Genomic DNA, 25340 nt, shown 5'->3' with positions numbered 1-25340 from the left:
TCCCACCACCACATCCCTAGCCTAGGGAAGAGCATAGGATGGCATGAGAGATAGGCGAGGCTGGGCTGTAGCACATGCTGCTCCACAATTCTGGCTTTTGCTGCTGGCTATAGGCAGCTCTGGGGAAGCTGACATAACCTACAGCAGCCCCCAGAACTGGCTATTTGCTTCTTCCTCCCCTTGGGCTAGACTCCCTGAAAGTTCATCTCAGCATCTGACTCTCGGGGTATGTCTAGACTGCATCCCTCTGTCAGCAGACGGATGCTGATTAGGCAGGTCGACATTGCAAACGAGGCACGGATTTAAATATCCCACACCTAATTTGCATAAAAATGGCCGCCATGTTTTGCTGACTCAGCACTTTGTCAGCAAAACGCAGCAGTCTAGAGAGGGATCTGTTGAGAAAGAAAGCCTTTTTCGACAGATCTCTTATGCCTCCTGCTCCGAAAGATCCTCATTTTTTGAGGAATACAGGATCTTTCGAAAAACCCTGCCATTTTCGACAAAACCGCGTCTAGACTGCGGTTTTACTTTTGAAATGGTGCTTGTTCGAAAGAGCGCCATTACATGATTATGCCAATGAAGCGTGGGATATTTAAATTCCCGCTTCATTTGCAATTTCGAAGTGTCTAATTTACATCCCTCTGTCGAAAGAGGGATGTAGCCTAGACACAGCCTGACTGATCAAACCGGCGGTGCCCCTCCCAGGTTGACAAACACACGCAAGATGATTCCTGCAACAATTCCGGTGTTCCTTTCTGAAAACTGAAATCCCCACGGAGCTGCCGCATGCTTAGCGATTCCCTGCCGGACATGCTGTAGAACATCCAGTCGCGTTTAGCATCAGAGAGAGCTGAAGAGGGGGAATGGCTCAAACAGCCCCTAAAAATGAGTCATCGTATTGCACTTGAAAATACAGGGATGTGCCTTGAAAAGGAGCCTTGTGATCTTGTGGTATCAAAGGAAGAGAGGCCGGGCTTCTTTCAGAGCTGCATTGGCATCTGGGAAAACGGCTGTGGTTGAGCAGCCGAGGATCCCAGCAAGGGAATGCTGCAGTTTATTGTATTTTGTCTTGGTAAATGAGACTTCACGCCAATTATTTTCTTTTATGTGACTCCGCAGAGTGTTGTCTGAGGATTTAGTGTTGACAAAGAGCCCCATAGCAACAGCCTTTGAGGCTACTGTGCTCTGCCTGCAGGACAGATGCAATGCAGACGGCTGCAGCACCAGTTTCCTTCAGTGTCCTGTCCGTGCTCTCTAGCTGTCAGAGAAGAGATTTCTATCCAGGCCGTATTTGACTCATTCATTCTTTGCTTTTTATGCCATGCTGGCTTGGTAGAGGGCCAGTTTTGGTTGCGGACAGTTTTGGGTGTCCCTTTGGAACTGGAATGAGACCACTGAATTTACTTGATGCAAGACACCAAATGTTTTTCAGTCGCTGCCAGGCAGGACAGGTTGGGAAGCAGTCCCCACTTACTCTGCAGAGCTGGACCTTGTGGAGGTACGCAGTGTCCCTCTAAGATTTTTCCAACCACGAGCAGAGTGAGTTTTGGCTTGTGCACCAATACTGCGGTCACGTGGGCTGGTTTGGGTGTGTGCCGCCATGGCACCCAATTTATTAACACATGTTCCCAGAGCCGGAGCAGAACCCTCCACCCCCAGCCCTGTGGCATGTCCCATTCCCAGCCGCCGGAGCAAACCGCCCCTCCCCCGGCCATGTGGCATGTCCCATTCCCAGCCACCGGCGCAAACCCCCCCCACCCCCAGCCATGTGGCATGTCCCATTCCCAGCCGCCGGAGCAAATCCCCCCTCCCCCGGCCACGTGGCATGTCCTATTCCCAGCCACCAGAGCAAATCCCCCCTCCCCCGGCCACGTGGCATATCCTATTCCCAGCCGCCAGAGCAAATCCCCCCTCCCCCGGCCATGTGGCATGTCCCATTCCCAGCCGCCGGAGCAAATCCCCCCTCCCCCGGCCACGTGGCATGTCCTATTCCCAGCCGCCAGAGCAAATCCCCCCTCCCCCGGCCATGTGGCATGTCCCATTCCCAGCCGCCGGAGCAAATCCCCCCTCCCCCGGCCACGTGGCATGTCCTATTCCCAGCCGCCAGAGCAAATCCCTCCTCCCCCGGCCACGTGGCATGTCCTATTCCCAGCCGCCAGAGCAAATCCCCCCTCCCCCGGCCATGTGGCATGTCCCATTCCCAGCTGCTGGAGCAGAACCCCCCATCCCCGGCCCTGTGGCATGTCCCATTCCCAGCTGCCGGAGCAGAACCCCGCACCCCCGGCCCTGTGGCATGTCCCATTCCCAGCTGCCAGAGCAAATCCCCCCTCTCCCAGCCATGTGGCATGTCCCATGCCCAGCTGTCGAAACAGACACCCCCTCCCCCCATCATGAGGCAGGTTTTGTTCCCAGTCCCAGATACCAGAAAAGACCCTGGCTCTTCCTACCTCGTGGCAGCCCCAGCCACTGGAGCAAGCCTCCCTCCTGCCACACAGCAGGTCCCGGTCCCCTACCCCAACGGCTCCCTCACCACACCGTCCCAGGTGTCCCCTCCCACCAGAGCAGCCGCCTGCCACATGGCTCTCCAGAGGAGGTGAGTGGGGGAAGAATTTTTTGTACGCAACCACGCACCTTAGTGGGAACTATGGCGGTACGATGCTTGTTCTGCAGAGGGATGAATCAAAGGTCCCCGAGACGGAATCGTGCTGGGGTCACATGATAAGTCTGTCGGTGGTGCTGGAGATCCAATCCAGGAGTCCTGACTCCAATCCCCCGCTGTCACCACTGGGCCAAAGGCCTCCTTAAACGTGAGGCTGTCCTGCCACGTGGCTCTGAGAACACATTCGTGGGTCAGTGTTGGCCGTTGTCACGGAGACTCGGTCAGGAAGGAGCTGGTGGGTTGGGGTGGGAGTATTATCGGCATGCCAAGAGGAAACATCTGCACACCTTGCGAAGGCACGTCTTGTCCCTCAAAGCACGGACTCTCTCGGGAAAGGAAAAACAACCAAGAAGGAAGAAAACAAAAGAGCAGCAGGGATACACTTCAGCAATCAGCCGCCAGCCCCCGTCAGCCGGCATGACTGGAGCGCCGCGCGTCATGATGTTTCAAAGCGAGCGCGGAGACTGAGATCAAGCGTGTGGCTGCAGCATCTGACAGCCGGGCGGGAGGCTGATTGGCAGGTTGCGGCGGCATCCACTTGCGAGATGAAATGCAGGGAAACTGTTCAAAAGAACAAGAGAGCCCTAACGGGGGCCTGGAGAACCCCGTTGGGTGCTGCCTCGTTAGGGAAGAAGCTCATAATGAATGCCGGCATTCCAGGGGCCTTCGGGCCGGCAGAACGGAGAGGCCGTTTGGACAAGAGAGTGCAGTGTTTACTCCTGCAAATGTCTCATGGGCTGTGATGTACGTGGGTTGGCTGGGCCGGGAGGCAGCACCTCCGCCTTTTCCAGGGCATGGAACGTAAAACCAGGAAGGGCCTGGGGGTCCCTCGCTCCCAGGCCCATGGAGCCAAAGACGAACAGCAGATGCGTGGGGCGGGGCTCCGCTGCAGCTTTCAACTTCCTACTCCCACAAAGCCAAACACCCCTGCACTACTCCCTGTCCCTTCAAGGCCCCTGACACTTCTCTCCAAGGCCCCAAACCCTGCTCACTACATTTCTCCTCCCTCCATCACTCACTCGCAGTCCCATTCTCCCTCCCTCGTTGTCACCAGTCTCACTCAGGAAGCTGGGGTGCAGGGACTCTGGGCTGGGACTGAGGGGTTCGGAGTGCAAGAGGGTGATCAGGGCTGGGACAGGGCCTTGGGGGTGTGGGGTGGGTGCAGGCTCTGGGGTTGGGCTGGGGATGAGGGGTTTGGGGCTGCAGGGTGGGGCTCTAGGCTGGAACCACAGATTTTGATGGGCAGGAGGGGCATCAGGAGAGGGCCTGGGACATGGAGGAGGGGCCTTTGGCTGGGGGTGTAGGCTCTGGAGCGGGTCTGGGAATGAGGGTTTTGAGGTGCAGGAGGGGACTCTGTGCTGGGATTGAAGGGTTCCAGATGGTAAGGGGGGGGCAGGGCTGGTGGAAGGAGGCTCCGGGGTGTAGGCGCCGGGCAGCACTAACCTCAAGCAGCTCCCAGAGGGAGCAGCATATTCCCCCTCTGGTTCCTAAGCAGAGGCACAGCCAAGTGTCTCTGTACGCTGCCTCATCCACAGGCACCGGCCCTGCAGCTCCTATTGGCCTCCGTTCCCAGGCAATGGGAGCTACAGAGCCAGCACTTGGGGCAGAGACAGCGAGCAACACGCATAGGATCCAGGGGGCTGATTCCAGGAGCTGCAGTTGCCAGGGCAGGCAGGGAGCCTGCCCTTAGCCCCACTGCGCCCCCAGCCAGACATTTCACAGCCCAGTCAGAGCTGCCAGGGTGCCTTTTCAGCCATGAGTTCTAGTCTACAGCCAGCCTGCTGGCAACCCCAGCTCCACTTCTGATGTCGGCACCAGTGTCTAATACTGGGTCCTAACGCTGTGGTGCAGGCCCAGCTTATGGCCTCTGTTCCAGGTCTGGGTCGCTGTGCCCGACCCTGCTGGCGGGGGTAGGCATATTCAGAAGAATATTAGTATTGGGGAAGGCCACTTGCTCACCGATGTAGCCAGGGCTGAGCAGCCGTGGTCGTTATCCAAAGACTGAGGGTTCAAAGAGACGAAATGGCAGCTCCTGGTCCACCCCCTTGTGGTTATGCTCTGCACTGTCCTGGGTGAAATGAGGCCCCCAGGCCTGGCCTCTTACTGTTCAGCATGACCAATCTCTCTCTGCCCAGGCTGGAACTGCGGGAAAAGATGGAATTAAAAACAAAGTTCTAACTTCTGAGAACAGAACTATTCTGCCACCTTATGTCTGAGGGTCGGGGCCCTTTACAAACAGCTAAATTTGCCTCCTACCATGCTGCCTTCCCCCCCTCCAGGAGGCAACTCAATTGCAACATCCCATTTTACAGTTAAGAGAAGAAAGCTGCAGAGAGAAGAAGTGAGGTGGCCACGGTCATGCAACAAGTCAGTGGCAGAGCCAGGGAAGGAACCAATGAGTTTTGTCTCCTTGGCCTGTGCTTTTACCACTAGGCTGTGCTTCCCTCTAGAGAAGAGGAGTGGTTTTACCTCCTGTGGCCCAGTTCAACTGTCCCTAACGGAAGTACTTTGCAGTCTTTCTTCTCCACCTATCCCAGCCACTGTCTAATGGCACAGCTGTCACATGAAGAAGACCACAAAGCTAATCCTACTTTTCTCTACAAACAAGGGGGCCAGGAGAGGCCCTGGTGGGAAAGGGTTGAATGTTTTTTACTTTCAAACAGAATTAAAACTGTGCATTATAATTCTTAGGCAGCTGTGCTTATTCACAGATCCCACTGTTCACCAAAAAGCCCTGCACTTTAATCAGCAGTTTCTAAATGACAAAAGCACAGGAATAATTATAACTCTTAATTATCATTCATTTTTTAAAAAGTCCCTCCGAAGCCGCAGAACAATCTCCGCAACCTGACAGATCTGCAGTCTTTACTGGAATTCTTAAATGGAAATGGGGATTTGAAGTCTGCGAGGCATGGGGAAGAGAATGAAAAATGTCTTCATTTTGTCTAATTGCGCGTTGTCGTTCTGCAGCAATCTCAGTCACGCTACACATCTGGATTAACAACCAGCTAGCAAATGGCCCCGTATGTCGCTGTGGGTTAGAGCACTGAGCTTGTGAGATGCTGGACTGATAAGTGCCTGAGAGAGGCTGTGGATAGATGCAGGGCATCCAAGCTATATTAAAAGAATGAATCCCTTATTGAACAGCCTGCACATGCAATTACATGCTCTGATTTACAACGCGCATTGCGTTCTGTCTCCAGTTCAGCAACGGATGCGTGCATCGGCTTCAATCAAGGCTCTACCTGCCCGATTTGGTACCAGTAAATAGTTGAATGACAATCTCCTCCACCATGTTGTGCTTTCGACACTAAGGCTACGTCTAGACTGGCATGATTTTCCGCAAATGCTTTTAATGGAAAACTTTTCCGTTAAAAGCATTTGTGGAACAGAGCGTCTAGATTGGTACGGACGCTTTTCTGCAAAAGCACTTTTTGCGGAAAAGCATCCGTGCCAATCTAGACGCGCTTTTGCGCAAAAAAGCCCCGATCGCCATTTTAGCCATCAGGGCTTTTTTGAGCAAAACAGTACTGTGCTGTCTACACTGGCCCTCTTGCGCAAATGATTTGCACAAGAGGGCTTTTGCCCAAACGGGAGCAGCATAGTATTTTTGAAAGAACACTGACAATCTTACATGAGATCGTCAGTGTTCTTGCGGAAATTCCAGCGGCCAGTGTAGACAGCTGGCAAGTTTTTCCGCAAAAGCAGATGATTTTGCGGAAAAACTTGCCAGTCTAGACACAGCCTAAGTGTGTGTCTAGAGTACAGGCTTTTTTCGAAAAAACTTCCCCTGCGTCTAGACTTCTGCCACGTTCTTTCGAAAGTAAATCAAAAGAATGCGGCAGTTTTTTCAACCACGGAAAAATCTCGTTTAATGAGGAAGAACGCCTTTTTTTGAAAGTGCTCTTTCGAAAAAAGGCGCTATGTAATGCAAACTGTACTTTTTCGAAAGAGAGTATCCAGACTGCCTGAGTGCTCTCTTTCGAAAAAGCGGCTTGCTTTTTCAAAAGTACTGGTTGTAGTCTAGATGCTCTTTTTTTAAAGAGGCTTTTTCGAAAGTGTCTTTCGAAAAAGCCTCTTTTGAAAGAGGCTTGCAGTCTAGACATAGCCTAAGTTAGAGATGGGCCTGAACCAAAATCAGGGATGTGATTATCACCAGATTCCTCAGGGTGTGAAAATGTGTTTGGAATCCGGATGTGGATCTGGGTTCAAATCTTGCAATCACCCTCCCCCTTCCTTCTCCCCGTTTCTGATATAATGGGCTGAAGTGGAATCCCGGATCAGAAAAGCAGTCTTCGAAATTGGGATCTGCCTGTTTTGTGGAAGAGCATAGTTGCTTAGGAAGGGGCTTAGACATATGTTTGTAATATCAACCATAATTTTATGCCCAGGCTATAGGACTTGGGGGGAAAAAAATCTTCAAAAGTGCCCGCGTGATTTAGGAGCCTAACTCCACTTGCCTTTCGTTGGGCCTTATGGGTAAAATTTTTCTAAGTGCCTCAGCCCTTTTTTTAATTGGCTTGAAAATTTTGCCCTAAGTGTCCGCCTCCATGACTATGGTTTTTGGAATGCCAGCAAAATTAAAACCCCAACTGAAGACCAATGAAGAAAATTGCTTGTAATAGCACCAGCACACCAAGAACACACAACTAAAAGGGGATATGAGAGTGGTCTATAAAATCATGACTGGTGTGGAAAAAGGAAATGGGGAAAAGTTATTTACTTGTTCCCATAACCTAAGAACTAGGGGTCAACAAATGAAGTTAATAGGTCACAGGTTTAAAACAAACAAAAGGAAGTTTTTCTTCACTCAGCACACAGTCAACCTGTGGAACTCCTTGCCAGAGGATATTGTGAAGACTAGGACTTTAACAGGGTTCAAAAAGAACTAGATAAATTCATGGAGATTAGGTCCATCAATGGCTATGAGCCAGGATGGATAGGAATGGTGTCCCTAGCCTCTGTCTGCCTGGAAATGGGTGACAGGAGAGGAATCACGTGATGATTCCCTGTTTTGTTCACTCCCTCTGAGGCATCTGACATTGGCCACTGTTGGCAGACGGGATACTGAGCTAGATGGTCTGACCCAGTCTGGCCCTTCTGATGTTCTTATGAATTGTGGGAGATCCTGTCAGTCCTTGTGGGCATACGCCGGGGATTGTGGGAAGCCACAGGAGGACGAACAGCCCTCGAGTGATGTCCCCTGCGGCCTCACAGCAGAGAGTGGAGGTTCCATGCTGTGAAAGCAGAGGCTGGGCTGTAACCCGTCCCCCCAGGCTGACTCTGCAGTGACAAGAGTCCCTTTGTGGCTTAGCTGTTAGTCGTAGAACTCTTGGCTCTTGCCTCCCAGTGCCGTGCTCTGCCTATAACCTGCTGAATGGGCATCTTCATGCTGGTCTCTTGCAGAAAACCCCAGGGAGTCTTGCTTCGATCCTGGGTCAGTTAAGAATGGCACCCGAGTGGGCACAGACCTAAAACTGGGCTCCACGATTACCTACTACTGCGACGGCGGCTATGAGATCGAAGGCGTCTCCACCCTGACGTGCATCATGGGAGGGGATGGGAAACCCGTGTGGAACAAACCTCGGCCCACGTGCACAGGTGAGTAGGGTGGCCAAGTGTCTAGTTTGCGCCCGAACAGTCCGGTTTTCACCGCCCTTGTCCGGATAAAAAACGGTATTTTCTGTTTTTCTCGGATGGAAGGCCGGTGGGGACAATTTTTTTTTTTTTTTGCGCAACCAATGTTTGCCTGCCATGTTCAGTATTTTTTTTTTTTTAAATATCTGGCAACCCTACAGGTAAGGCCGGAGGAGTGAGCAAGGAGCCAGCTCCAAACTGTCCATGGCTGCCGTTCAGACGCACAGGTGTCCCTTTCAGTAGCGCGCTCAGCAGGAAATGGGAGGGCGGGGGTGGGGGAAGGTTTGTTTTTATTCCTGTTGGAATGGAAGATGAAAGCACTAACTGCCTGCGGGCAGGGAGAAATTACTCAGGGTGCAGATGATTTCCTAGCTGTCCATTATGAGGCCCCGGGGGGGGGGGGGGGGCTTTCCCAGGCTCCCGGGCAAGGTAGGTGGCAGCTAGGAGCCCCTGGAAAGAGTGGGGCCTTGGGCAGAAGAGGTGGAGCTAGGGGCAGCCAGCGCTGAACACTGCCTCGACCACAGCACTGCCCCCCACACCCTCAGAGCCACTCGGCCACGCTGCTCCGGCGGCGATTTAAAGGGCTCCAGCCACTGTCACTTCCGTAGCGACAGCTGGGAGCCCCGAGCCCCTTTGAAATGCCGCAACCTGGGGCAACCGCCCCTTCCCCCGTCTTCGCCCCACATTGGCAGGCCTGGAGGCCTCTTGCCACTTCTTCCGGCGAGGTAACGAAGGCATGGCCCTAGAATGAAGCAGTTGTCAGATACAGCCTGCCAAGCTATCGGTGCTTAACTGATTTCCTGAGCCAGGGTGGGAGCTGGTAAGAAAACAGGGGGAAAATCACATATGTTTTCTTGTTTTTATCAGACACTGATTTTGATTCAATGTTTTGGACCAGCACTGCTGGCTAACTCAGGGGTGGTCAAGAGACACTCCGTGAGCCGGATGCAGCCTGCCAAGTGGATGGATCCCTGCTGCTCCCCCACCCCGAGGCCAATCAGGGCGTAGGAAGGGGGGAACATATGAAGACTCCTCCCCCGCCAGCTGGTGGTTCACTCTAAGCACAGCAGGCATCTTGCAGGTCGGGGGGCAGAGAGCAAGAGACTTTGCATGCTCTCCCCACCCCCAGGCCCTGATTGGCCTGGAAGCGGGGGGAACGCACTGGGTCTCCTCCCGCTGCCTGGGCGCAGGTGCCTAGAGGGAACCGCCAGATGTTCTGAACAGCTGGTGGTTTTCTCCGGGGTGGGGGAGGGCAGTGGCAAAAACTTCATGTGCTTCCCCACCCACAGGCCCATCAGGGTCTGTGGGCGGGGGAGCATGGAAGTGTCCTGGCCCCGCCCTTTCCTCCTGAGGCCACGCCCCTTCTGGGGCAGCCCGGGGCCACTTCAAAAATTTGTGTAGTGACCTCCCCCCCTTCTAAAATTATTGCCCATCCCTGGGCTAAAGGGAGCCCGACAACTACGAGGCTGGAACATGGGTGTGGAAAGGAGAACTCAGTGGTTTGAAAATGTTCTGACAGGGATTTCCGCGTGAGTCACTGAACTAGTCTCCTGTTGCACAGGAAAAATAATGAATTCATTGAGAACCCATCCCTCCAACTCCCCTGCTTCGGAATCAAATGGATAACGCTGGAGATCAGGCTTTAGGTTACCTACAGGACGTGACATCCCCCGCCCACTCCCTGGGATGGTGGTGGTAATTAAACGTGAAGCAAGCATGAACTTGAGTTAGACTAAGCTGTATTGTTCTTAACGAGAACTAGCAGTCAGCGCTCCCCCACCCGAAGTGTAGAATTGATCGCAGACTTGGGCAGCGAGCCCTGCACAGAATTATAAGCACATGCCCGGGTGTATTCTAAAGCAGCGGAAAAAACGGGTAATGCGTGACGCTAGGTCTTGAACGACAGCTGTGCTAGTCCCTTCTTCCACTGATTTCTCCCTGGCTTTGTCTTTCAGCACCGTGCGGTGGGCAGTACACTGGATCAGACGGAGTAGTTCTGTCTCCAAATTATCCTCGGAATTACACCAGCGGACAAATCTGCCTGTACTTTGTCGTCGTGCCAAAGGACTACGGTACATAGCATGCTGAGCTAGACTCTCAGCTGGTATAAATCAGCATTGCTGTGGCGAAGCCACTGGAGATAAGTCAGTTCGTAGCAGCTGAAAATGTTCTCCATGATCTCTTTTCAGTGGCTCGGTGTGAGTGTATTATTCCCAGGGAAGAGGACTGAGAAATATGGCAGAATGGGCACTGTGGATTGTAATTAAATGTCACGTCTGCGGATGCTTCCAATTTAAATTATGACATAAAAATGGTGCAACCATTGTCAACATTTTTTAGGGTGGTTTTTTTTACAGTTTCTCAACCCAATCACAGAGTCACTGATTTAAAAGAAAAAAAAAGTTAAAATTGGCTTTACAGGGACTAGGTTTTCCAGTGGAGCAATGGTAGCAATGGGCCCCTTCAGAAAACCTCTGGGCGAGCAGATGCTCAATTTTGGGGTTGGGGCATATGTGAGTGTGCGTGGATATGTGTGTGTGCACATGTGTGTGTGTGCATGTGTGCGCGCGCGTGTGTTTTTATCTCCACAGTGCACACAGTCTTTCTTTCACATCCTTTTTTCTCTCGAAGTTGTAAACAAGTCCATAATCCTCCGGGTCACTGGCTTGAACCATAGTATGGCCTCTCTTCAGCTCACTGACTGCTAATTCACTCATGCCAATCATTCACACTACCCATGATGCATGACATATGCGTGCATGCAGGACACGTGTGTGCATGCATGTGTATGTGCATGTGTGTGCTTGTGTGTGTGTGTGTGTGTGTGTGTGTGTGTGTGTGTGTGTGTGTCAGTCACATCTGAGTAAAAATCCATCCGGTGGCCCTTTAAAAGTCTTTCAGGAAATAAGTGTGTGTCGAATGGCTATTTAGAAGGCAACTATGAACTCCCTACAGCTGCTAGAACTGATCTATGCAATCCAGCCACTGCCAAGTGAAATACTGTCTGAGGCATTAGATAGAAATATTGCCCCTGCGACGACAGTAATGCTCCCTGCCATTCTAATAAGCACAATGTGGAGGCCCAGTCCCTTGTACCATATTCATAATGTCTCTGAGCAAGGCTGTCTCCCTCATGCACACTCCTTGTGAGAGGTTATTTCTCCTGCACGCCGGCCATGACCTTCCTTTTGCTAAAGCCACTGCATGGAATACTGGACTCTGAAGAGAGTGCGCTTCTGAGGTATGTCTAGACTACAGGCTTTTGTCGACCGATGCTGTCAGCAAAGCTTCTGTCGACAAAGAGCGTCTAGACGACATCCAGTTCTGTCGACAAAGCAAGCCGCGGAGGACAGTGTAGATGCAATAACGCCTTCTGTCGACAAAACTCTGTCCACAAAAGGCGTTATTCCTCGTAGAATGAGGTTTACCTCCGTCGACAAACCTGCCGAGTTCTGTCGACGTTATGTCAACAGAACTCAGCGGCAGTGTAGACGCAGGTATAGTTTTGTCGACAAAAGTCCACTTTTGTCGACAAAACCCTGTAGTCTAGACACCCCCCCCAGCCTAGAGCAGTGCTCTGCCATGGGGACCGGGATCATTCTGCAACAGTGACAGCAGCAGGCCCTGATTCAGCAAAAGAAGCTTGGCTGACTAGCTAGGGAAGCATCCCCACACTTAAATACTTTGTTGAATCAGGGCCTTTAGGTGCATCCGAGCCAGATTAAATCTAGGCACTGATAGTGTTGTTACAGCCGCTGCTGTGGCGTGAAAGCTGGACAGATGGGTCCTAATGTTGTGTAACGTATTTCCTCTTTTTCAAAGTGAGCATAGGGCTCAGGAAACTTGCTGCACTGGCAGCTCTGGAGTATGCAGCCCTGTACATTCTGTCGTGAGGAGGAAGAGAAGCTAACAGGAACATTTACTCCCATCGGCCTCCCTCTTTAAAGACAGCGCCTAGCTCAGTGTAGGGAAGCCGACTCCAGCTCTGTATTTTACATAGGGTAGTGTAGACCTGGCCTAAGTTAGTTTCTTTCCTCCGTTCTCCATGTTTCAACGTCTTTTATTTAAAGGGAGTGGGAAACCGCTAGTAGCCAATACTGGATGAATGCTGTTTCTGTGGCGTTCCTGATTCTCCAGCTAGTAGGTTGCCAGAGGGCTGGCCCAGCCCTCTCGCAGTGTCCTAGCATGGAAGCCAGGCTGTAAAACTGAATTTGCAAGTCACCAATGTTGCCGCTTGCTTGTTGATGAATTTCACAGTGAGGGACCTCACAGCCTGTGAATCTATAATGGGGAATTTACGACTTACAGATACACAGCACAGGGAAAAAGAAGAGAGCCTTGGGTTCTTGTTGAATTTTATACAATATACACAAATAACCCAAACCCGCCCACACCAACTTAAAAACAACCTGATCTTCTCATTATCATTTTCTCGTGTATGAGATTGGAGGTCATCTGGATGCATTTATAAAATAAGTAATAAATTAGGGAACCCAGAGTAGCTTCTTCTTTGGCATTCTCAGTGGGGGTGCCTAGGACTGGCTGGAAATTCAGGTATCTTTTCACCACTAGAAGCCATCCTTTCAGAGCAGATGGGCTTGGTTCTGGAATTGACCGGGGGAGGCGTCCCGAGCCTCTGTTTGTCAGAAACTGGGAATGGGTGACAGGGAAGTGATCACTTGATAATTCCCTGTTCTGTTCACTCCCTCTGGGGTATGTGGCATTGGCCACTGTCGGCAGACAGGATACTGAGCTAGATGGACCTTTGATCTGACCCAGTCTGACTGTTTTTATCTTACGTTCTTAATGAAGGGCACCATTTTTGGAAATAAATCTTGCCCTAAACGTTCCGGGGCAGGGAACAGCTTTGTGTTCTGTGTTTGTACCGCACCTTGCACCATGGACTCCTGCTCCATGGAGTGGTTTAGGTGGAGACCAGCGCAGAGAGAAATTTTGTTTCCACATCTGTAGCTGCAGATACCCGTGGCTAGAAAGCAGAATTCCGCAGATTTGCAGGGCTCCACCTCTGAGTGTATCAGAATGCAAAGGATAAACAATAATCGATCATTATCCCTGAATGAAATTATACAGCCTGTGGTATGTAGAAGGGCAGATTAGAGTTGCCATAATAAGATTCCTTTGGTCCGTGAATCATCGGTGAGCCAGCTCTGTGGAAGTGTGCTGCTGCCCATGTTTTGCCGGCTTTATGGGTAGATAAGGAGCTTCCCTTTCCAGGGATGACCTTCAGGCACTTTTCTTTGAGTCCCCAAGACAGTTTAGAGTTACTTGAGGCACCGGGGATTGGCTTTGGCTGTTGCAGTATGTTCCCTGCCCTTACTGGTTCCATTCTTGCCTCTGTCCATTCACAGTGGTTTTCGGACAGTTCGCCTTCTTCCAGACAGCGCTGAATGATGTCATAGAAGTTCACGACGGACCCAACCAGCACTCCCGGCTCCTCAGCTCGCTCTCTGGCTCCCACACGGGTAAGGATGAGTCCCCGTAGCACTCGATGGGGACTGCCCTCTCAAAATGCCACCATGCTCACTGCACAGCCACACGCAAAGGACACCCAGCTACGTAGCATGGCACAGCGAGCCAGTTTGGTGAGTCGGGCAAGGCCCCAGGGGTTCATCTGCCTTGCAGCTGGGAGTGAGCCTTCCAGCCCAGGTACACAGACTCTAGCCAGCCTGACTATGTACGAGGGCTGGGAGACTTGCTTCATAGAATCCTAGAGCTGGAAGAGACCTCAGGAGGTCATCAAGTCCAGCCCCCTGCCCAAGGCAGGACCAGTCTCAACCACTTGCAGCTGCAGGGAAGATGAACCAACTGTAGCCTGCCGGAGAACAGCTAGTTAGAACAGAGAGGGACCGGCCCTTCTCTTACAAACCTTTCACACTAGTGTGGTGGCGTACAGGGGAGGTGAACCTCCCTTAGCCGGCTTGGGAAGAATTCCTCCCGTGCGGGCCCTGTGTGAACCGGCCCCTACACAAGGGAGGTGACACAGCGAGGGGAAAGAGGGGGCCATAGCGCAGGAGCTGGCGTTATCTTCTAATTGAACATTGCTCGGCCTTCATTTTTCAGCACACATCCGCCGCTTGCTTGGTTTTATCTCCCCCCTGCTGCCCTTATGGAGCCTGTTTCCTTGTCATGTGAGAGTCCTGCTAGCAGGCGATATTTTTCCGTATTGACTGTTGATCTAGAGTGCTTCATTTTCGGGAAGCCCAACTGGAGACACCTTGGAAGGGCCTGATTTTCGCACGCGGAGAACCTACCCTCATTGCTAATCGCTTCTGAAAATCTTCCTCAGGGACTAGATCTCTCAGGATAGGGGTTTTAGTAAGATGTGCCCCCTGCCTTTTTTTTTTCCCTCCGAAATTTGAGTTTGTTTCTTTTAAAAAAAGGAAATAAAAGGACGGCCACCATTACATCATTTCTTCATGAAAACCTCCCACCATAGGCAAGCCCTCCCTGCTGTGCAGAGCCATATGCTTCTGCAGGCACAGTCTCAGGGGTCCCTTGGTACAGGTAAGGATTGCTTTGTGTGCAAGGAAGACTCCTCCGTGCCCGCCCCGGAAACACATACTCTATGCAACTTTTCCAGGCTGCGAAGGTCTTTTCACAGAAAGGCCTCAGCTAGCCAGTTCCCTGCGTGGTGCTGTAATGTGCGTATGCCTGCCGTCTGCTTCCCTCTCTCCCGTGTAGGTGAATCGCTGCCCTTAGCCACCACCAATCAAATCCTCATCAAGTTCAGTGCCAAGGGTCAAGCGACTGCCAAAGGATTTCATTTTGTCTACCAAGGTAGGTGCCGGTGTGGTCCAGAGACGCCTCCGTGGTGAGCAAACATCTCATTGACATTGGGTAGCGCCTTTTCTTCCCCAAATAGGCGAGGGAAAGTCCTGCACAGCTTTGGCTGCTCTTGTTTCAGTGAATTTGGCAGCGTGAGTTGCGATTCTCAAAGGGGCTTAAGATGGTTTTCAATGGGCGCTGGGTTCCGTTAACCCCGTGTGAATTACAACCTCTCTCTAACATTTCCAGTTTCCTCCCTCTTCCCTCAACCACGCTGTCTTGTGGAACTGGGCCCTTTTAGCAGCCGGCTTCCCAGACACACCCACCTGAGAGACCTTTTCCACACTTACATTTCAGCACATTTCTCAGTGGTTGGATGTTTGTCTTTGCTGTTCTGTAAAACAACTTCCTCTCCCTATAGGGCAGCCTCAGAACCCCCCCTCTGTCAGAGTTTCTGCCTCTTATGCCACACCTGTGCCAGCATGCGAAGGGCTGGCTATGGCATAACTAGTGTTTGCCTCTAAGATTTTCCAACCACGAGTGGAGGGAGTTTTGGCTTGTGCACCAATATTGAGGTCATGTGTTCTGGTGTGGATGCGTGCCACCGTGGCACCCAATTTATTAACACACACACGTTCCCAGCTGCCAAAGATGTGGCATGTTCCATTCCCAGCTACTGGAACAGACCCTCCCCTCCCCCCGGCCATGTGGAATGTTCCATTTCCAGCCACTGGAGCAGATCCTCCGCCCCTCCCACCCCCCGAGCCATGTGGCGGTCCCATTCCCAGCCCCAGCCGCCAGAGCAGACCCCAGCTCCCCCTGCCATGTGGCAGTCCCGGCCATGGGAGCAGGCCTCCTTATGCGGCCATGGCAAGTCCCATCCCCCCATCCCAATGGCCCCCTCACGACATCATCTCAGCCAGCCCCACCCGCTGGAGCAGCCGCCTGCCATGCAAGAGGTGGGTGGGGGAAGAATTTTTGTGCACAACTGTGCAAGCATGCACCTCAGTGGGAACTATAGTCATACTTAAAGATGGTTCCCATGTATTAAACAGAAGACCCTATATTCCCAGAAGATAGTGGCAGAAACAACAGACTCATCTTACCCATATGACTCATCCTTTCTAGAGTAACCACAGAAATTTTTATACACTGGGACTACGTCTAGACTGGCATGATTTTCCACAAATGCTTTTAACGGAAAACGGACGCACTTTTGTGCAAAAAAGCCCCGATCGCCATTTTCACGATCGGGGCTTTTTTGCACAAAACAAATCTGAGCTGTCTACACTGGCCCTTTTGCCCAAACGGGAGCAGCATTGTATTTCTGCAAGAAGCACTGATTTCTTACATGAGATCGTCAGTGTTCTTGCAGAAATTCAAGCGGCCAGTGTAGACAGCTGGCAAGTTTTTCCGCAAAAGCAGCTGCTTTTGTGGTAAAACTTGCCAGTCTAGACACAGCCTGGGAGCAGACAGATGGCGGCTGTAAGCATCCCCAGGAAGGAAAGTGGGGCGCATTTTCACTCTTCATCGGAGACCCTTTCAACTGAGTTTCTGTCTAATGCAAAATTATTGTAATTCTGATAACAATCGTTAATGATTTAACCAAATCAAAAAGCTTTGATTAAATCAATAAAGATTACCTCCTGCTTGTTAATTGCAACTACCCACTGCACACTCCACAGCGATTTACACATGGAAATCAGGAGTAAAAGGAACAAATTACCTCACGTCCCACCTACCCTAGCCAATATCAAATGGGTTTTGCTTCTATTATATACCTACGGGGATCACTTTTCTCTCTGCTATGCCCGTGTCTAGCTCTTGTGAATGTTAATACCTGTGGGTACCATGTAGTCTTACCACCTCAAAGTGTTTTGCAAAAGTGGATAAGAATGCTCACCATATCCATTTTACAGATGGGAAAAATAAGGGTACATGTGTGCTGTTTGGGTTTACTTTATTCAGAGCTAAATACTACTAATAAATGCCCATTTGGAAATGTTTTGGTGCTCAAAAAATTTATTAAACTTTTAACAGCCATTCAACAGAATGAAACACTCATAGAGGTATCAGTTAGCTCAGCCAGCCAATTAAAGCAACAAAAAAGCTCCTTTCACACTCCTAGAATGTGCCTTCAGGTGCTCTAGCCTTCTGCCTCCTCCGCCCATCCCAATCTGTCAGATCTATAGTTTTTGCAGGTAAATTCAGACCTATTTCAGGCATAAGCTGCTGGGAGAAGATTTACATTAGGTATGGTAGATATACACGTGACGTACAGGCAGCCTCCAAGATACAACCACCAAGTTCTGACCCCCCCACACTTAACAACCATTTTTGTAAGGTGGAAGGCCGGAAACCCCCAACTTACATCCTTGGCCTGCATTTACAATGGCGCACAGCACCTACCGTAAATGTGGGTTTGAATTACAATGACCCTGACTTGCAACGCTTCCTCCAGAACGAATCATGTCACAAGTCGGGGGCCTCCTGTATATGATATGGTAGATATGTTAGATATACATGTGACATATCCCAGGGCACAAGCCGGACTGTGGAATTACCGTGCTCCGTTAATTATCTGACTGAGGGTACCTCTCACACTGCTCTGCTAATGACAAGCAGCCCCTTCAGGCTTTGCCCTCACACAGCCCGTAGTATGGGAAGACACACTCACAGGTACATGAATGTGCTCCCAAGCCACTCCTGAGCTACACATAGGAAGATCCAGCAAATGTCCCTTGCCTTGCACCCCAGAAATGTGCATCTTATGCTGCTCAAGACCTTCATGATCAATGCAAACTTATTAGTTTGCCACTCTTCACAGGCTAATGGACATGTACCAGGCTCTGTAATCTGAGCAGGTCCCCACACATGTTGGCCGAACTCACAGGTTTAGATTAAACATCAAAATATGTTTTTAACTAGAGAAAGATTGATTTGAAATGACGGTAAGTGATAGGCATAAAGGTCAGCATTGGTTACACACAAAATGCAAAGTAAACAGTCATTCTAAATGCTTATCATAATCAGACTGAGTCTCAGAGGGGTCATCGGGGTTGTCTGTAACTTTAAAAATAATGAGTAGTGCTGCAGCAACTTAGGGCATGTCTACACTAGGAAATTATTTCACAATAACTACATTCAAAGTAATAATTCTCAAAATAATAAAACTGAAATAGTGTGTCCCCTTTACGGGGGAGCCTCGTAATTAACCGAGCCTGTCTCGGACTAATGTGGGTGCATTACCTCAATTTAGAGTCCCAGGACGCACTGGGGAGGAACTCCTTCAAATTAATCTGGGGCGTAGTTATTTCAAAATAGCAGCACCGGAGCGTCTCCACTGCTGCTATTTCAAAAAAATGTTCCCCGAGGAAAGCAGGTGTACAGATTTCAAAATAACGGGCTTGGTAGTGTGGACGCATCACTTATTTCAAAATAAGGGGGGTTATTTTGAAATAAAATAATTTCCTAGTGTAGACCAGGGCTTAGAGACTAACAACATATATAGTATCACGAGATTTCATGGGCAAAACCCACTTCTTCAGATGAGCGTGAGTGAAGAAAAAAGGGGGACTGTCAGAATTTATAACAGAAAAGGAAGTGGGGGCGTAGCTGTCAATTGTAGTACGAGTGCTAATGAGACTAATTGAGTGGATTGGAAGTGTCCCAACTTTTGATGTCAATGAGCTGTTGAATGGAAGGAAAGCTGGTTTTATAATGCACCATCCAGTTCAAGTCTTTGTCCAGGCCAAGGGAAACAGTATCAATGTGAAAATGAAGGTCAATTCCACACTCTCTCTCGGTCGCTGGCTTGTGAAATTCCTTTGTGGAAGAATGGCTCCTTTTAAGTCCATTAATGAGTGCCCAGGGAGGTTAAATGTTCGCCTACAGGTTTCTGTGCTAATATGTGATTTGTGTCCATTTATCCTTTGTTGTAGAGCCTGTCCAGTGTGGCCAGTACACATGGCAGAGGGGCATTGTTGACACTTGATGGCATAGATCACATCAGAGCTGTGGTGTCCAACCAGTTCTGAAGAAGTAGCCCCTATAGTGGTGACTGCTAAAGCAAATTAGCCACACTCAATCGACCAAACAGCCACCTGTGGCTAGTGGCCAAGCGTGTTGGACACACCATGGCTTCAGAGGATGTGCAGTTGTATGAGCCTCTGATGTGGCGGCTTATGTGTTGAGGTCCTGCAATGGTGTCGCTTGTATAGATGTGTGGCAATGGGGATTATTGCAAGGGCAGGTTTCTGGGTGAGTGTGTTTGAGGTGTGATGTGTAGCTGCTGGCAAATCTATGCTTCAGGGTAGGGGGCTGTGGGAGAGGATTGGCCTGCCTCCCAAGGCCTGTGAGAGGGAGGGAACATTTTTGAGGATAACTTGTAGATTGTCAATGATGTACTGGAGGGGTGTGAGCTGGGGGCTGTAGGAGATGACGAGGAGTGTTCTGTTATTTTGCTTGTTTGGCCTGTCCTGAAGAAGCAGATTCCTGGGTACTCGCTTGTCTCTGTCAATCTGTTTCTTCACTTCCTCGGGTGGGTATTTAAGTTTTAAGAATGCCTGGTAGAGATCCTGTAGGAGTTTGTCTCTGTCTGCAGGATTGGAGCAGGTACGGTTGTATTTTAGGCCTAGTTGTCAACAGTTGATCGCATGAGGTGTCCTGGATGGAAGCTAGAGGCATGTAGGTAGGAGTAATGGTCAGTAGGTTTCTAATATAGGGTTGTAACATTCCCTTGTACTGTAGTGTCAAGGAAGTGTATCTCCTGTGTGGACTGATCCAGATTAAGGTTGATAGTGGGGTGGAAGTTTTTGAAATCCACACACTCAGAGAAACTGAGGAACCACCTAATCAGCATCCTATACAGCAAACAGAAGAAATTCAAGAAGACACGCTCAACACTAGAGGCTCTCATAAAAACCCGAGATTCCACACAAACTTCCTCCTGACTGGACAAGCCACTTACAATGCTCACTTCACTTTGCACACAACAGAACATGCCAGCCAGGGGACCCTTTTTCTCAAGAACATGGATGGGCATCAACATTTATCGTCCCCACTTCCTGGGCTGTTCTGTGTGTGGGGGTGGGGATGCGTTGTCTGAGATGTTAGCGGGAGGATGGGCAAGGCATCCTGGATACCACAAAACACACAGGGCACTGACATTCCTCTCTCTGGGCCAAATTAAAATCAACCAAGGCACCTCTCTAATGTGCTTGTAATCATGGTTCCCCTCCCCCACCCCTCTTCCCAGCAATTTGAGTCTGAAATGCTAATAAATGTTAGAGCCACTAAGGGTACGTCTACACTACATGCCTCTGTTGGCAGAGGCATGTAGATTTGTTTATTCAGCAAAGGTAAATGAAGCCGCGATTTAAATGATCGCGGCTTCATTTACATTTACATGGCTGCCGCGCTGAGCCGACAAACAGCTGATCAGCTGTTTGTCGGCTCGCCGCTAGTCTGGACGTTCCCCCTGTTGACATCAAAGCCTTTGTCGGCATCCCACGAGGAATAACGGGGCTGCCGACAAAGGGCTTTGATGTTGACAGGGGGAACGTCCAGACTAGCGGCGAGCTGACAAACAGCTGATCAGCTGTTTGTCAGCTCAGCGCGGCAGCCATGTAAATGTAAATGAAGCCGCGATCATTTAAATCGTGGCTTCATTTACCTTTGCCTACAACCCTAATCTACATGCCTCTGCCGACAGAGGCATGTAGTCTAGACACAGCCTAAGAGATGAAAATTCACTGATTTCCTTCTCAGGAATAAACAGTGCTTTGACGTCTTTATCCCCACTGGGAGCAATTTCCCACATACACCAAGGTCTGAGAGTCAGTCTCTGACCCTTTCACTCTCTCTGATGCTCAGCCGTTTCCATGCACCATCCAGCTCACAAGAGCATCATCCGCCAAGCGGCAGCAGCTCCAGCAATTTCAGAAATAAAGGCAGTGCCTGGACCTGTCTCTGTTGCCCCCCCTCTCTTGTGCTCAAGTATTATTGTATTGGAGTGTTACAGTAACACCCTTCATTGTTCCAATCCATTGCAATAACAAGGCTTCTAGTACCCTGTAAGAACCAAAGCCGTTTCCTCTGGGTTCCAGTCCCAGCTCAATTGCTGGATCACTGTGGCTGTGTGTGGGTCACATAGCCCTGGTCTACACTAGGGTTTTATTTAGCAATAACCCCCCTTAGGTTAAATTAATAAGCGGAGCATCCATACTACCAAGCCTGTTATTTCGAAATAATGGGCTGCTTAGCTTGAAATCTGTCCTCCTGCTTTCCTCGAGGAATAATGCTAATTTCTAAATAGTGATTTCGAAATAACGGTAGTGTGGACACTCCGGTGCTCCTGTTTTGAAATAATTATTCCCCAGAGTAATTCGAATGAATAGAGCCCCACGAAGCACCAGGGAGTAAAGTCGAGATAGTGGGTCTACAGTAACAGAGCCTGCCTCGGACTAATTTCGAGATTTCCCTGTAGTGAGGAAACGCAGTTTCGATTTTGTTACTTCGGGAGTTACTAAATCGATTTTAGTTCTTTTGAAATAGTTTCTTCATGTAGACATGCCCATAGGGTGGGGTTTGCCAGGGAACCTAATCAAGGTAGGTACTCAGTTCTGTCAGGCATCATTGAAAAACTCACCATGTAACTTCTTTGTGCCGTAGTTTTCCCATTTCTAAATTGGAGGAAACAATACAGCCCTGCCTCACAGAGCTGTTGTAATTAACAAAGCCAAAGTTGCGCAGTTTAATTCGGCCTGACCATTGTCCCTTGAGTCTGAGCTGATGATATGACTAATGCGGCACCTAGCTTCTGCATGGTGGGGTGGCAGGAACAATCAACAAAGTCTTTGTTCCACAGTGGACCATTCGGAGTCAATAGTCCTTCCTATTGACCAGGAAATGAAACTATCAGTAGGAATACAGTGTTTTGCATTAGGTGAACGTTTTTTCTCCCTCTTGGGTGAGTTACATAGTTTAAAATACACATTTCACAGTTACAGAGCAAACACTTGATTATTCCCATCTTAGCCTGGGATACGGAAGGCACAAGTCGGATTAATACATGCAGCATCCTGCAAGCATTCCATAAAGTCGAAGCACATTCTTATAACACTAATACCCAGTTGAACTATACTCACCCACAGGTGAGACAGGCTGGTTTCTAGCTTCGCGTTTGCCCATGTGCATAGAGGCCCAGAGACGTGGCCTGGGCTGGCTCTCGGTTTCTTAGCATGAGTCTCACATTTTCCCCATCTGTGTTCAAAGCGGTTCCTCGCACCAGTGCCACACAATGCAGCTCCGTGCCGGAACCCCGCTACGGGAGGAGGATCGGCAGTGATTTCTCCGTCGGGGCCATTGTCCGATTCGAGTGCAGCGCCGGATACGCTCTTCAGGGCTCCCGGAGTATCGAATGCCTCACTATGCCAGGAGCGTTAGCTCAGTGGAATGTCTCCGTGCCTACCTGCCTTGGTTTGTAAACCTGGTTTTATGGGGGATCGAGGCGGCAGTAAGGGTTCTCCGTACGCCGAGCGCTTTGTATTCCTCGTACAAAAGCCATATGCAAAATAATGGAAAAACCATCCTCTTTTTCTAGGCTCATTTTAAGGGAGCATTGAATTATATAGAATAGTTACAGACACCTACAGGGAGGATGTTAGTGTCTACCCAGAGCTGTACTCCTGCTTGCCGGGTGTACCAGGATAGTGTCCAGCACAGCTGCCTGAGTGGGAGAGCATAAGAGGAATTATGCCCCCTTTCTTACCACGTCCCACAATGCCAAAGGCTGAATCAGCCTGTGCTGTCAATCAGGCCCGCCGACAGGAGGCAGTTGCCTCGGGGCCTGGCCATTTAAAGGGGCCCGGGGCTCCTGGCCACTGTGACAACAGCAGCCAGAGCCCTGGTCCCTTTAAATCGTGGTTGCTGCACAGAGCACATGGTGCAGTGCTCCATGGAGGGCTGTCTGCATGCTATTGGCTCCTCTGCTGTAAATTACACCAGCCCCGAGGCTGCTGTAACATGTACCAGAAAATAATGGTTTCTACAGGGTCTGTCCACTGACCAGGATTGCAGAAAGGTAGTGCATGCCTTTCCCCATCCCCCCAACCCCAGATTTGGGGCCCACAGCAGGTTCCCATTGCGCTGGGTGCTGTACTGTCCGGAGCAGAATTGCAACCCTGAGGGATTCATTCACAAATCCTTTTCCTGACGAACCCACCGGTCTCTGTTTCTTTGCTGCCCCTACGCAGGTGAGGCGTTCGTGTGAAAGCCGAGCTTTCCCACATGCCAAGGTCTCGTTGGCTTTTTTTTTTTTTCAGTGCCTTGTGGTGGAAACTTGACCGAGCGGAAAGGCACCATCCTTTCCCCTGGCTTCCCTGAGCCCTATCTGAATAGCCTCAACTGTGTGTGGAAGATAACCGTCCCCGAAGGAGCAGGAATACAGGTACTATATCGAAGAGCTGTCAGTGCAGCATGAGACCGAGAGAAGGAACATACTGTGTCTAGTGCACGCATAGAGAACATGTACCATCAAGTTACTGCTACTCGGAGGAAGGAGATCCATGGAATGGGTAATTCTCTGGAATCAGAGAAAAGGAGGAGAAGAGAAAGGGAGAGTGAGAGGCAGGAGGGGGAGAAGAGAAAAAAAGAGACAGAGAGAGAGGCAGGAGGCGGAGGAGAGCTGACAGAGAGGGGGGATGCAGTAGGAGGAGAAAGCGAGAGAGAAAGACACGGAGCAAGAGAGCTCAGGAGAGAAGACCTGAAAATCCCGTTTTATGACGGCCTAATTGGCTAGTTTTGAAATAGTTTCCTAGTGTAGACGTGCCCTGAGAGACTAGTCTCTCAAGTGCTACGGGACTACTCGGTTTTTTGTAGCCAATCTAGTATAACTCCCTGTGTGGATGCTCTATTCTGGAATAGAAGTGAGTCTTTTTTGGTATCGTTTACGTTGCCCATAGCAGTTGTGTGGCACTTAATTGCACAGGATTAAAGTCAGAAATACCATATCAATTTAAACCATTTTAATCTGGAATAGATTATCTGTACCTTAGATCTCACACCAGGCTATACCATACCAGCATAACAGTATAATTATACCGCTGTATTTCTACTGGTCAGTTTCTCCAGGTAATGGAGTCTTGTATTCTGCTTTCTCTGGCACTAATCAATCCTCCACAGAAACCCTGCCTCAAACCTGAGAAGATTGAGAATTAAATTCATTCAAAACACATCACAGAGACTAGTCCTTTAGATAACATTCTCGTTCTCATCGGAAGGTATCTAGCTGCATGTTATGCTGACATCAGTTGATGCAGATAAGATGGATTCATTTAACAGGGTTCATTCATTCCACACGTCTGATAATCACTGGGCCTTCTTTACACCATTTTATCTGCGGGGATTTTGTTCTTTAGATGCTCTTATTTCCCAATCAGGCATTTGGCTAAGAGAGGGCTTTTCCTCCTCTCTCTCTGCAGCAGCCATAGCTGTTGGTAGACATTATAGAATCATAGAATAATAGGACTGGAAGGGACCTCAAGAGGTCATCGAGTCCAGCCCCCCGCCCTCAAGGCAGGACCAAGCTCCACCTACACCATCCCTGACAGATGTCTATCTAACCTGTTCTTAAATATCTCCAGAGAGGGAGATTCCACCACCTCCCTTGGCAATTTATTCCAGTATTTGACCACCCTGACAGTTAGGAATTTTTTCCTAATGTTCAATCTAAACCTCCCCTGCTGCACTTTAAGCCCATTACTTCTTGTCCTGTCCTCAGAAACCAAGAGGAACAAATTTTCTCCTTCCTCCTTGTGACACCCTTTTAGATATTTGAAAACCGCTATCATGTCCCCCCTTAATCTTCTTTTTTCCAAACTAAACAAGCCCAGTTCATGAAGCCTGGCTTCATAGGTCATGTTCTCTAAACCTTTAATCATTCTTGTTGCTCTTCTCTGTACCCTTTCCAATTTCTCCACATCTTTCTTGAAATGTGGCGCCCAGAACTGGACACAGTACTCCAGCTGAGGCCTAACTAGCGCAGAGTAGAGCGGCAGAATGACTTCACGAGTTTTGCTTACAACACACCTGTTGATACAACCTAGAATCATATTTGCTTTTTTTGCAACAGCGTCACACTGTTGACTCATATTCAACTTGTGGTCCACTATGACCCCTAGATCTCTTTCTGCCATGCTCCTTCCTAGACATCGTAGGTGTGTATCGTCTGACATGTTTATTCTGTCACCAGGTG

The 25340-nt window shown here is 49.8% G+C and overlaps 1 protein-coding gene across 1 annotated transcript in view; it reads left to right on the top strand.

The window, feature by feature from the left end:
• CSMD2 (CUB and Sushi multiple domains 2) overlaps nucleotides 1-25340 on the top strand; it is a 734622-nt gene that overhangs the window by 564709 nt on the left and 144573 nt on the right. The window contains exons 30-35 of the mRNA XM_014578911.4: nucleotides 8069-8263; nucleotides 10255-10371; nucleotides 13669-13782; nucleotides 15002-15097; nucleotides 22361-22564; nucleotides 23410-23534. Coding sequence (XP_014434397.4) covers nucleotides 8069-8263; nucleotides 10255-10371; nucleotides 13669-13782; nucleotides 15002-15097; nucleotides 22361-22564; nucleotides 23410-23534 — 851 coding nt within the window. The remainder of the gene's footprint in view (nucleotides 1-8068; nucleotides 8264-10254; nucleotides 10372-13668; nucleotides 13783-15001; nucleotides 15098-22360; nucleotides 22565-23409; nucleotides 23535-25340) is intronic.

The sequence above is a fragment of the Pelodiscus sinensis genome, chromosome 26, assembly GCF_052426305.1.
Source record: "Pelodiscus sinensis isolate ZL-2025 chromosome 26, ASM5242630v1, whole genome shotgun sequence".
NCBI lineage: Eukaryota > Metazoa > Chordata > Testudines > Trionychidae > Pelodiscus > Pelodiscus sinensis.
The sequence above is the reverse complement of the archived record's forward strand: the minus strand, read 5'-3'. Positions and strand labels throughout refer to the sequence as shown.